Consider the following 12,796-nt stretch of genomic DNA (forward strand, 5'->3'; position numbering starts at 1 on the left):
TCAATAATGACTGAAGGAGGGCTCCTTGTACCTTGGTCTTTGTGCTGGTGTCTTGACATGCCAATACACTAGTACGGAAAGCTGCCGTTCACTTTCGGGGGGAGGAAAAAAAACACAACAACACCGCACGCTTTCCGCCCCGAAAATCAGCTGATCGGGCGTTTCAAGCCGTTTCAAGCGTGACTTCACTGAGCTGAATAGTGCAGGGTTGCCTGCGTGTTTGCTTGTTCCGGGTAGAAAAAACGCTGTCGACCCCGGCATCTTTTGCGGGGAGGGGTGAGGTGGGGTGGGGTGGGGTGGAGGAAGCAGTTTGCGAAGCAGCCGAAATGGGGGTGTCAAGCCGACCAGGAGGAGGAAGAAGAAGAAGAGGAGGAGGAGGAGGAGGAGTGGGGGGCACGCGGCGATCCCGCTTCGCTGCTTTCGCCCGGCGCCCTTTTCCGACGTCCGCATCACTCCAGGCTCAAAGGGCGCCGTCTGAACGGAGAGTGCGGGGAAAGTGGACGTGCCGCCGGCGCCCTGCTCCCAGGCCCGGATTGGCTGGAAAACATGCCTGCTCGCGAGTAGGCAGGCGAAGATCTGGAAGGCTCGGGATGTAGGGAGGGTGGGGGGTGGGGGGTGGGGGGAAGCGAGAGTCTCCCGGGACGAGGGGAGACTTCCCCCTTCGCTTTTGCTTGCTCCGCTTCTGCTGATGTCACGGCCGCCGGAGCTCGGGAGGCTCGCTCGCCAATCACAGCCGGGAAGCCTGGGGGAGACCGGGAGCCAAGAAGCCAGCCGCCGCGAGTGCTGCGAGGGAGCGCGGCGTGGCGGGCGGCTTTTTAAAGGGAACGCCGCCCCCTTTTTAAACTTCCCCTCCTCCTCCGCCCAGCCTTTACTCTTCTTTCCTTCCACTTTCCGGATTAGGGCTGGGGAAGGAAGGAAGGAAGGAAGGAAGGAAGGAAGGAAGGAAGGAAGGAAGGAAGGAAGGAAGGAAGGATTTAGAGAGGAGGGAAAGGGGAGGAAGGAAGGAAGGAAGGAAGGAAGGAAGGAAGGAAGGAAGGAAGGAAGGAAGGATTTAGAGGGGAGGGAGGGAGGGAGGGAGGGAGGGAACAAGCAAACGCTGCCCCAAAACTGGGGCGTTTCAAGCCATGGCTCCTCCGGCAACAGTCGCTTAAGCTGCAGTTCATCCGGTTCCCCCAGCCTTTCCAAATATTCCAGGCTGGAGCATTCACTCCCTCCGCAGTTCCTCCAGCCATTACGAGCCGTTTCTGGTTAAGTTCAAACAAATACAAGCAGATTCAAGCCGTGGCTCTTTCCGCCCCGAAAATCAGCTGATCGGGCGTTTCAAGCCGCGGCGTTTCAAAACGGCCACAATCTCCCGGCAAGACCTCCTCTGCAGTTCCTCCAGCCATTACAAAGCAACTCTGGTCAAATTCAGGCCGTTTCGGTCTAATTCAGGCAGATGCAAACAGATTCAAGCCGCGGCTCTTCCACCCGAAAATCAGCTGATCGGGCGTTTCAAGACGCGGCGTTTCAAAACGGCTACAATCTCCCGGCCAGACCTCCAGCTGCCTCACCTGACAATCGGGGAGGGGAGGGGAGGGGGGGAGGAAGGAGGAAGAAACCAGCGCACCCTTCGCCCTTTTATTGTCGCAATCGAAGAGGCAGGAGAATGCGGGGTGGGGAGGGGAGAGAGAGAGAGAGAGAGAGAGTAGAAATCCCTATTTTCGGAGCCGAGAAGAGAAGCGCGGCTACAGCAGTCGCTAGAGTTCCCCCCAAGGGGGCGGAGAAAGAAGAACTCTCGGAGCGTTTCTTTCGTAAATACGCGCGCAGGCACACACTCGCCCAGCCGCGCGCTTCGCCCAGCTTCTCGCGGGGAGTTTGCAAGCCCTTCGTTTCTCTTCAGGGCCGTCAGAAGGGCGAGCAAGTCTCTGCTCTGCCCTGCCCTGCCCTGCCGTGGGGGTGGGGAGCCAAGCGCGCTTGACGTTCCTGGAAACGAGAAGGGCCTGCGGAGACTGACACCAACCCGAGTGCCCAAGCGGGTCTTCTCAGCGTCAGGCAAAGTAGCTCACATGCAAAACAAGCCCGGCAGAGGAGCCGGAGCAGCTCCGCTGCTGGGGGCGTGTCTCGGCCGGGCCTTGCAGGATCTGGGCCGGGCGCCTCTGCTCGCCGCTCCGGCTCCTCTGCCGGGCTTGTTTCGCGTGCGAGCTACTTTGCCGGCCGCTGCTGAGGGAAGATCTCTGGAGAGGAGCATAAGGTGAGCTGCTGCATTTCCCAGCCTCGGCTTATACTCGAGTCACCAACTTTTCCCACTTTTGGGGGGTAAAATTAGGGGTCTCGGCTTATATTCGAGTCGGCTTATACTCAAGTATATACGGTAAATAGAGATTAAATAACAGCTTTTCTGATTTGGCTATAATGGTAATTGAGCTTAACTTTCCCTGGACAGTTCAGTAGGTAAAAGGAGTGAACTGAATAACCAGACAGTAGATTCCCACCCCTGTCTTAGTGTAGATCTTAACAGATTGCATCTGACTTTTTCCTCATGGGCTTGAAGTCATCTTTCCTAAAACTTAAGATTTATACAGTATTTAAGTATTGTATGCCTGGTTTTATTGTCCCTCACTGCCATAAATTCTAATATGTGTGGTGTAGTTGTTAGGCACGGGATTAGCATTGGGCAGATCCGGGTTCATTTTGCAAAATGAATCTGTTAGCAAGCAAGACAAAAATGTATTAGTTATTTCATTTGTAATAACTGCCAAGATTATCTGAAATTGCCCATTACTTCTGTGCCATAACATAATCATTTTATGTTTCCAGAAAGCATAATCCACATCTTCGAGTTAGTTGCATTAAGAACTTAAATCGTGCTTTACTGGATCAGGTCCCTGACTTGTCTTGTCCAACATTGTCTGTTGGCCAACCAACTGCACAGGGCAATTCACTCATCCTCCAGCAGATGGTCTTCAGAGGCAGTCACATTGGCATTGAGGCTAATAAGCTATTCATCCTCATGATTTATGTAGATTGGTCCAAATTTTTTTGAAACCAGCCAACCCGGTAACCAGCACCTCTTCTTGTGGTGGCAAATTCCAAAGTTTAATTATGTAATGTATAAAAAATACTTCCTTTTGTCTGTCCTGATTCTTCCAGGATCCAGTTTCAGGTTCCAGAAAAGCCGCTCCATTTGATCTACATTATGCATAATTTTGTAAATCACAAACCCTATTGTTTGCCTCCTTTTTAGACTAAAAATTCCAAAATGGCACAACCTTTCCTTATAGGGAAGCTGCTCCAGTCTCTTGAGCATTTTAATTGCCCTCCTCTGAACTTTCTTTAATTTCACTATTTATTTTTTAAGGTGCAACAGCTAGATCTGCGCACAAAATATTATTATGCTCTTGTAGAAGTATTATGTTTCTCAGTATATCTCTTTGCCCAGATGCTTTTAACAATACTTCCTTTTTTAAATACATGGATTTCCACATAGGTGTATGTATTCTTTCAACTGATTCTCTCCCCCCCCCCCATTTCTGTTGAATCAGTTTATTTTTTTGGGGGAAAAATCCCTATACTGATAGTTTTCGCTTAAGAACAAGTGGGACTGGCAATTGTCTTTAAGTGATGCAGCTGTTAAGCGAAACGTCATGTGACGATGATGGTCTTACCACTTCACTTCTGCAGCAGTTGTTAAGGGAATTACCCATGGTCATTAAGCAAGACATCCCATGACCATGGCTTGTGATTTTACTGTCAGCTTTGTCATTGACTTTGCTTGTCAGGAGCTGGCTGTGATGCACAAAATGGTTATCACATAACTACAGGATGCTGCAACGGTTGTGAACGTGCATGGATGTCAGCCACACGCCCACAGAGATGCTGCAAGGACTGGTCATAAAGTTATTTTTACAATGCCATCGTAAGTTTGAATGGCCGCAAAACAGGGCAGGCATTAAGAGAAGACTGCCTGTATTTGAATTTTGACTCACATTCAGCAACTCTCAGTAATTTCATGTACCATTCCTTATTAGGATTTCAGATTCATTTTCCAACAAATTGTTATCTCATTTTGTCCCTTATTCTTTAATCTTAGTTTATATACATAAGAAAATAAGCAGAAAATGGATGTTTAAGAATTTTGTGGAAGTAATGGAGTTCCAAATAGAGATGTTCTCTTCTTTGGTGCTGAAAATAAATTGGGAATGAAAGTAAATTAATCTTACTTGTTTTCAATTATTTTGCACTGCCCTTTTTACATGGGTATATTAACATCTACAAGACTGTAAGATGAAGATGACTCAGGCCATGTTCTTTTCTTATACTTCAGGGATTGATGATATAATTCCTGTGATGCACTTTTTATAGTTAATTTCAAGAGACTGTCTAAATTTGTGAGCTTTCAGAGTAACGATTCTGAAAAATTGTACATCTTGCAGTCTCCTAAGATTTCAATCATTCTAAAAATAATTTTCTTGTTTAATGATGTTGCCTGTGCCATTATGCAAAATCGCGTAAGGGTGTCTGGAAAGTTGTCAAAGTCTTATTTACATTAATGCTAGATTTATTTGCAAAGACAGCGTATCTTAGCTTACTTTAAAGTTTTAAAGATCAGCTTTTTCTGTTCATGTAATATTTTTTATTTGTGTACCTTTTTAATTAGATTGAATTTAAATTTAATTAGATGAAGTTTCAGTCTGTTTGAAATTTGGTAGACCTTATTCCTTTGGATAATAGAATAATATTTTTTACAATGAATACTAAAATAAAAATATAAGTAGCGCAATATAAACTGGGCCTCCACTGCAGTAATTGGCAAAATGGTTCAGTAAAATACTGCTCAAATTTCCAAATTTACTTGGCTATTTTGCTGATTGAAATCAATTTTAAAATGCCTGATATCATAGTACTGTTTTTTTTCTTCATTTAATGGATTAAGAACTGCTTTTTTTACCTCTCAATTTGTAGGGTTATCTTCCTGCAAATACAGATAGGCGAGAAGGCACTTTGCAAAGAAAACGGAAAGAATACTTTGCTTTCGTTGAACAATATTATGATTCAAGAAATGAAGAAACTCACCAGGATACGTACAGACAGGTAAAGGAAGTGTTAAAATCACTCTAATAAGGGCAATTTCAGAAGTGTGTTGTGTAGCAATAATATCCCTGTTATTTTTTGTCATTTGAAATGCACATGTAAAAGGGATTATCTGATCAAAAGAAACACCTTAGGTAATAATAATAATAATAATAATAATAATAATAATAATAATAATAATAATAATAATAATAATAATAATAATAATAATAATAATTATTATTATTATTTAATTTCTATACCGCCCTTCTCCCGAAGGACTCAGGGCGGTGTACAGGGCAATACAATAAAATACAACATACAAAAATTTATTTATTTTTTATTTTAATTCCATTTATATCCTGCCCTTCTCCGAAGACTCAGGGCGGCTTACAAGCTTAGCAGTAGCCTTCATTCAATGTATATGCCTGCTTATTAGGGCTTTCACACACACCCCAAGCGGCATTATTACAAAATATTAAATATTACAGCCCAATTCAATACAATTAATACAATAACATTAAAATACCCCTAAACCCATCAGACCAGGCCGGCTTGTTCAAATAAATATGTTTTTAGGTCACGTCGGAAGGAGCGAAGGTCGGGAGCCATCCGGAGCTCCACCGGTAAACGGTTCCACAGGTCTGGCGCGCCCACAGAGAACGCCCTCCCCCTGGGGGCCGCCAGTCGACACTCTTTGACCGACGGCACCCTAAGGAGGCCCTCTCTGTGGGAGCGCACTGGACGAAGGGAAGTTGATGCCGGCCGCAGGTGCTCCCTTAAGTAACCCGGACCCATGCCATTTAGGGCTTTATAGGTCGTAACCATCACCTTGAATCTTACCCGGAGGACAACCGGAAGCCAATGCAGCTCGCAGAGTAGAGGTGTTACATGGGAGTGTCGGGACACCCCCCCACCACAACTCGTGCGGCTGCATTCTGCACCAGTTGGAGCCTCCGAGTAGTCTTCAAGGGCAGCCCCATGTAGATTATGGTTTCCCATAGGTCCTGGTTCTCAGAACCCCGGCTTTGTTTATGGACAGAGGTAACTTTTGTCTTCAGAAATTGTGGGTGCTTCCATCACTGGAGGTTTTCAAGAATAGACTGGACAGCCACTGGTCAGAAATGGTACAGCGTCCTCTGCTTGAACAGGGACTAGATGACCTACAAGGTCCCTTCCAACTCTGCATGTGCTAAGCAAGCCAGTTCTCTGCTATTAATAAATCTATTAAATAAATTGAATCTCATAGCGCCCTCTGGCTTTGGTTCTGTTCATTGCTGAGGAAGAGAAATTATGATTTTCAGGAGAGTCTGAAGACAAGGTCTTTCTGTCACAGATTATCCATGAATGCCTGTAAAATGTACTTTGGAAATCTCTGTGTTAGATCAAAGCTGGAATATTTGTCATTATCTTCAGAAACTTGCTGAAGTTCAGCTTCATCACTGAATTTATCCAGCAGTTTACTAGAGCTAGAGACGCGGTGGCTCAGTGGGTTAGGACGTTGAGCTTGTCGATCAGAAGGTCGGCAGTTTGGCGGGTTGAATCCCGAGTGCCGCATAACAGAGTGAGCGCCTGTTACTCGTCCCAGCTTCTGCCAACCTAGCAGTTTGAAAGCACATAAAAATGCAAGTAGAAAAATAGGGACCACTACGGTGGGAAGGTAACAGCGTTCCGTGCGCCTTTGGTGTCTAGTCATGCCGGCCACATGACCATGGAGAGGTCCTCGGACAAGCGCTGGCTCTTCGGCTTTGAAACGGAGATGAGCACCAGCCCCTAGAGTTGGAAATGACTAGCACGCATGTGCGGGGGAACCTTTACCTTTACCTTTACTGGAGCTATGGGTCTGTAATCCACCAATGTTTAGAGGTTATAAGATTCACCAATGTGATTGATTATATGGTAGTTGTATATACAGTGAATTAAAAAAAAATAAATATAATTTCCCCCTCTTAATTTGGATGAATAGATCATTTGGATGTCTGTCATTTCTTTTTGAAGCTTCTGGAAAGCTAGTATACTTTTGTGAAACATTTTTTTTAAATCTTCTTAGCCAAAGGTTGCTATGAAAATCATCTGCATAAATTGTTTCCTGTGTCTTATTGTTTGTCTTCATTTTGAGGGTGTTTGTGTAACTGATGGTTTTTATTCTATTAACTGATTAAAGAAAATATCAAGGATGTCATTTGTCACTTTGTACCTGCAGAAGCATTTGGCCTGCAGGGAATTTTTAAACACAAAATAATATATTAGCTACCACTCATAATACTGAACTAACTGTAAGTGTACATTATAAAGCTTTCTAAAAGATAAGGCTCTTAGAAAGCTAAAGGTAAAATATTTTTTGAAAGGCGAAACCTGCAATATCACGTCTGACTTGAATCTGCTAGTATGTTTCGAAGGTTTCTGAATTTAAATGCTTCTTTTACAGATTCATATAGATATTCCTCGCATGAATCCAGAAGCTTTAATTCTTCAGTCCAAAGTAACAGAGGCAAGTATAACCGTAAGATTCTTCAATTGTGTTTGGGGAGTTAGAATATGCTATGTTGAAAAAGGTATTTCTTTATAAGCAATGCTTATTGGATGTGTATGGTTTGCCAATGTTAAATTATTGTATTGTTTAGTCGAAAATGTGGAAGGGTTCAAAGTCTGTTCTGAGCATGCAGCTCTCCTCAGTAATAAAATTGGCTTTAGATTGTGCTGAGAGCTGTGCTTTCATTCAAGCAAGAAGTTTCTGTAACATCTCACCTAGTTTTGAATCTTACCAGTCTAGGTCTACACTACAGTATATTCATGAGGGTCTGAACTAGGTGACTCTGTTGTATTTGTATTACCTCAAACAAAGATGATCAGGGGACTGGAGGCTAAAACATATAAGGAACGGTTGCAGGAATTGGGTATGTTTAGTTTAATGAAGAGAAGGACAATGGGGGACGTGATAGCAGTGTTCCAATATCTCAGGGGCTGCCACAAAGAAGAGGGAGTCAAGCTTTTCTCCAGAGCACTTGAAGGCAGGACAAGAAGCAACGGATGGAAACTAGCCAAAGAGAGAAGCAACCTAGAATTAAGAAGAAATTAATCAATGGAACATTCTGCCTCCAGAAGCGGTGAATGCTCCAACACTGGAAGTTTTTAAGAAGAGACTGGACAGCCATTTGTCTGAAATGGTATAGGGTTTCCTGCCTGAGCAGGGGATTGGACTAGATCAGGGCTTTTTGACCAGTGGTACGGGTACCACCTGTGGTACATTGGCACCTGGCAGGTGGTACGCAACCATCCTAGAAAAGTAGTGGGGGAGGGGAATGAGCTGAACCGGTGGCAGCACCGCGCAAGCCTGAGTGAGAGACGGCTGGAGCTGCAGGGCTGTCAGGACTGAGTGGAAGCGCCAGGATCAGCGCCAGATCTTCTGAGCCCAGAAGAAGCACCGATCAGATGGAATGTTGCAGCATCTCCAGGGTCTTGTCATTTACATTCAGATGCTTGGCAACTGATTCATATTTATGACGGTCACAGTGTCCCAGGGTCATATGAAGTGACCAAAACCTGCTGCAACCACCCAGCAGACAGGGGGAATAAAAACCAAACAACCATTCCACTCCACCCCCGCTGCCAATCCTCAACAGAAATGCTCACAACAATGAAAACCTCAGACAGGAAGAAGAACGCCACCGGGCGGGCAGGCAGGTGTGTTGCTCGGCTGTGGCTTGGGGGGCACTTTTTTCAGTGCCATTGTAACTTCGAACAGTCACTAAACGAACTGTTGTAAGTCGAGGACTACCTGTACTTCACTTTTTTCCTTTTTTTTTTTTGGTCATCAAGTTTTTGACACCTTGCTAGGTGACTGGTGGTGCTCGGATGTTGCCATATCCTAAAAGTGGTACAATGGGTGAAAAGGTTGAAAAGCCCTGGACTAGATGACCTCCAATGTCTCTTCCATCATCATCATCATCATCATCATCATCATCATCATCATCATCATCATCATCATTATTATTATTATTATTATTATTATTATTATTATTATTCAAGAATGTATGTGTATCTGGAAGCCCAGATGTATATCTCATGAAACTGAACTCTTAACTTCATTGTTACCCTACCTTTCAGTATCCTAGAAAAAGAGTGGGTAAATTTAATTTGGAGGGTAGATAAATGCTTATTCTCATCCCAATAATCCGATTACTGAAGATTTATTCAGCATAAACAGATCCAGAATCTCTAAAAGGGACTTGGAGGCACTTCTTCCTTTCCCCCTCATTGTCCCCACCTCTTTTTTGTTTTTTAATTGCATGATTAGCAAGGGATTCAGATTACGTAAGCTCCATTTTTCAACTACTAAGTTTTTTTAGAGTATATCAAGAATTTCTTTAGCTCAGTCTACTACATTGGCCTAATGATATTCACAAGAAATGAATAATCTCAGATTATAGGGCAGGGGGAAAAATCTGCAATTACACAGTAAGCTTTAGAGAGAAATAAGCTATCCTACTCTCCCTTGATATTACTCCTACATTGTAAAACCTTTAGAGCCTTGATGTTAATCCTATAACATAATACATCTCAATAATCTCAATATGTAAAGTCTGTAGTATGTTAATTAGAATAAGTATGCATGAATGCTAGAGAGCATGAACTTCCCAAAACATCTACATACAAAGAATCATTTACAGCAGCCCACCATTTGAAATATTCCTCCATAATTGGGCATATCAGAATGTTAATATTACAGCTACAAAGATTGTTTACAAGACTCATGGGACTTGATGTATATAAAGGAATATTAATATATACATTTATGCATGTGAATATGCTTTCATGGCCTTTTTTTTAAAAAAAATGTATTTTTCTTCAAGCTATTTAATTCTTACTGCTTTATATTTCTTAATTTCATACTCTCTAAAAAGGCTGGAATTAGCTGATTTCACTGCTGTTATCTCTTTGTTCAAATTCAGCAAATATTTATATATGGAATCTCCATAAAACTATACTATATAATGGCTAATTCAGTTTTGTTAGCTGAACATTGTATATCAACACTATTTAAATTCTGTTATAAATGTTATTATTTCCCAAGAGTTAGACATGGTTCTTGCATTTTTATTGCAATGTGTTTAACAATATCACTAATATCTTGGTGCTAGCGTGGCTAACTGAGACCTTGATTCCTCATTAATCATCTTGTTATTTATTTTCTATTTTTACTTAATATTATATTCATATATTTCTGTTCCTATAAACATGCAAGGTGGCTTCCAATAATTAAGAAATTGCAAATTATAATATATAACAAAGATTAATATAATTAAAATCAAAATTACATCCTGTATCATTAAAATCTGTTAAAGGTTGGTGAAAGAGACATTTTCTGCCCTTCTTCTGAGTATCAAAACATGGTAGCCAAATGTATCTTCTTAGAGGTGGTTTCCATTGCATGAGAGCGTCAAAAGAAGAGCCGTTTTCAACATATCCAGTACGTGAATTTCGGACATATGTTCCTTCTGCCATAATTACATTTTGGTTCCTTATATTTCCCCCCCTAGATTTTTGAAAGAATTTTGTTTATCTGGGCAATACGTCATCCAGCCAGTGGATATGTTCAGGGCATAAATGATCTCGTGACTCCTTTCTTTGTTGTCTTCACTAGCGAATATACAGGTAAAAATTCATGTTACTTTATACATTGCTTTAATCTGATATTTTAAGATTATTGTTGTCTTGTGTTTCTTGACATTTATTTTTATAAAAATGCACAGCGTATGAAGAATAATCTATTAGTTAAATTTTAAATTTTTGTTTTTTATTTAAAAGAATCCCACCTTAGTTATTTTTTATAAATAGATGGCGAACATATCTAATACTCCTTCCTTCTCCTATGTCCCCACAGCAACAATCCTGTGAGGTGAGTTGGGCTGAGAGGGAATGACTGGCCCCAAATCCCTAGCTGACTTTCATGGCTAAGGCAGGACTAGAACTCATAGTCTCCTGGTTTCTAGCCTGGTACCTTAACCACTACCAAGCAAATTGAAAGTGTGTTTTTTTTCTTGTAAGAATAACATTTGATAGATTCTAACATCCATACTCATGGTCTATTTAAATCTTCCGTGCTCAGCGTTTCTTCATCCTATAACTCAATTTGCTTTAGATGCCTCATCAACAATTTCGATTGATTTTGTTTGATTAAGGACAGATTACCCTTGAATGCATGAAAAACTGTCCGTTTACTGATTTCATCTATTGTTTCAGTGCATGGCAAGTCTCCCTCTCCCCACCCAAGTCAGCAGCTAATGAGAAATACTGCAGCTTGTTCTCCTAATAATCTCTTAAGTAGGAAAGGGGGCTACTCTAGAGAGTGCTTATAGTTTCTGCCTTTTACTCCCTGATTTGACAGATAATGAAAATGATGTTAATGAGCCTAGAACAGTAGGGTCTGTGCTGGTGTACTTTAGAGTTGTTAATTGAAATAACTTTAAATGAGATGTGATTAGAGGATTGATATTCCATGTTAAATAGACCATTTAATTAATATAGTAAATATGTTGGTCTTAAGTACTTTACCATCAATTTATGTTGCAGATCCTTAGCGAGTTGTCTGTATTTTCTGAAATGTTCTTTCTATAGATAAGAAAATAACTGTCTAATGTCCAGTTGTAATAATTGGTCATATCACCAGTGAAAGGTTGTCACTGTGTCACCTTTAGAATGGAAGATATTGTTATGTGATTGTAATGGAGAGATTCTTATTGTGATACTTGATTATATAGCTAGGTTATCTCTTCATTATCTTCTGTTTATTATGCCTCGCCATAGGTTCTCCAGGGCAGAAGCAATAATAGATGTTCTGGTTAGCTCAGTGGAGAAAAAAGTGGATCTAGTAGTCTTGGCTGAGTAAACTAATGGCACTAATTACTGAATTCTAAATTGAAAGCTAGAAGGAAGACTGGAACTCGGTATGATGTTTCTTAGTTTCATGACTGGGAAATCCAAATCAGCTATTTGTGAAAGTTCTTGCATTGTATATTCTGAATAAATAAAAATAATAGCAGTGACCTACATACCTGATTCTGTCAGGGCAGGAATGCATGCAGTCCGCTATGGAAGGGAAGACCTGAAACTGTTTCTGCTTCGTTAAGTGTTAATGTGAAGTAGCTCTGCTGTAAATTTAGGTTTTTTTTTAATTTCAACCTTTTAAATCTGCCATTGCATGTGAAAATTATCCACATAGAGAGCTATTTGTGAAGCAGTCTGTATTGTTCTGTTTCAATTAGCCATCAATTTGGAGAATTTTGTTTGGAAGGAGTGCTAATAAAAACTTACTGGGATAAGAATTTAGTGCTGTTGGTGAAGTGTGAGGTTAATTGGGTTCTTCCTTTTATTGTGCAAGTTATTAATTTTAGAGGCCAAGGAAGTTCCCTAGTATGGTAGGGTATATTTGACATTAGTTTAAATAATTGTGAAGAATCCTTTACGTACAGCTTGATTGCATCATGTATTTTAATAATCATTCTTTTGTAGCGGCTATTTTTATTAAAATTTAGAGTGAGGTTTGTTGTAGTGGTGAAGGTATCAGATTAGAAACCAGGAGAGTGTGATTTCTAGTCCCATCTTAGGCCCAAAGCCTTGCTGGTGACTCTCTCTCACTCTAGGAAAGAGACAATGGCAGCCACATCTGCAAAAAAGCCTTGCCAAGAAAATTGCTGGGACTTGTCCAAGCAGTCTCCAAGGATCTGACTTGATTGAAGGAAAG

At 41.5% G+C, this 12,796-nt stretch overlaps 1 protein-coding gene across 2 annotated transcripts in view; it reads left to right on the plus strand.

The window, feature by feature from the left end:
- The window catches only part of TBC1D22A (TBC1 domain family member 22A), a 138,111-nt gene that overhangs the window by 34,714 nt on the left and 90,601 nt on the right, over positions 1–12,796 (plus strand). For both annotated transcript variants that reach the window (XM_081330153.1, XM_081330152.1), the window contains 3 exons: positions 4,945–5,073; positions 7,481–7,543; positions 10,593–10,707. In XM_081330153.1, coding sequence (XP_081186279.1) covers positions 4,945–5,073; positions 7,481–7,543; positions 10,593–10,707 — 307 coding nt within the window. The remainder of the gene's footprint in view (positions 1–4,944; positions 5,074–7,480; positions 7,544–10,592; positions 10,708–12,796) is intronic.

The sequence above is a fragment of the Vipera berus genome (genome assembly GCF_964194415.1).
Source record: "Vipera berus genome assembly, chromosome: 6".
NCBI classification, from domain to species: domain Eukaryota; kingdom Metazoa; phylum Chordata; class Lepidosauria; order Squamata; family Viperidae; genus Vipera; species Vipera berus.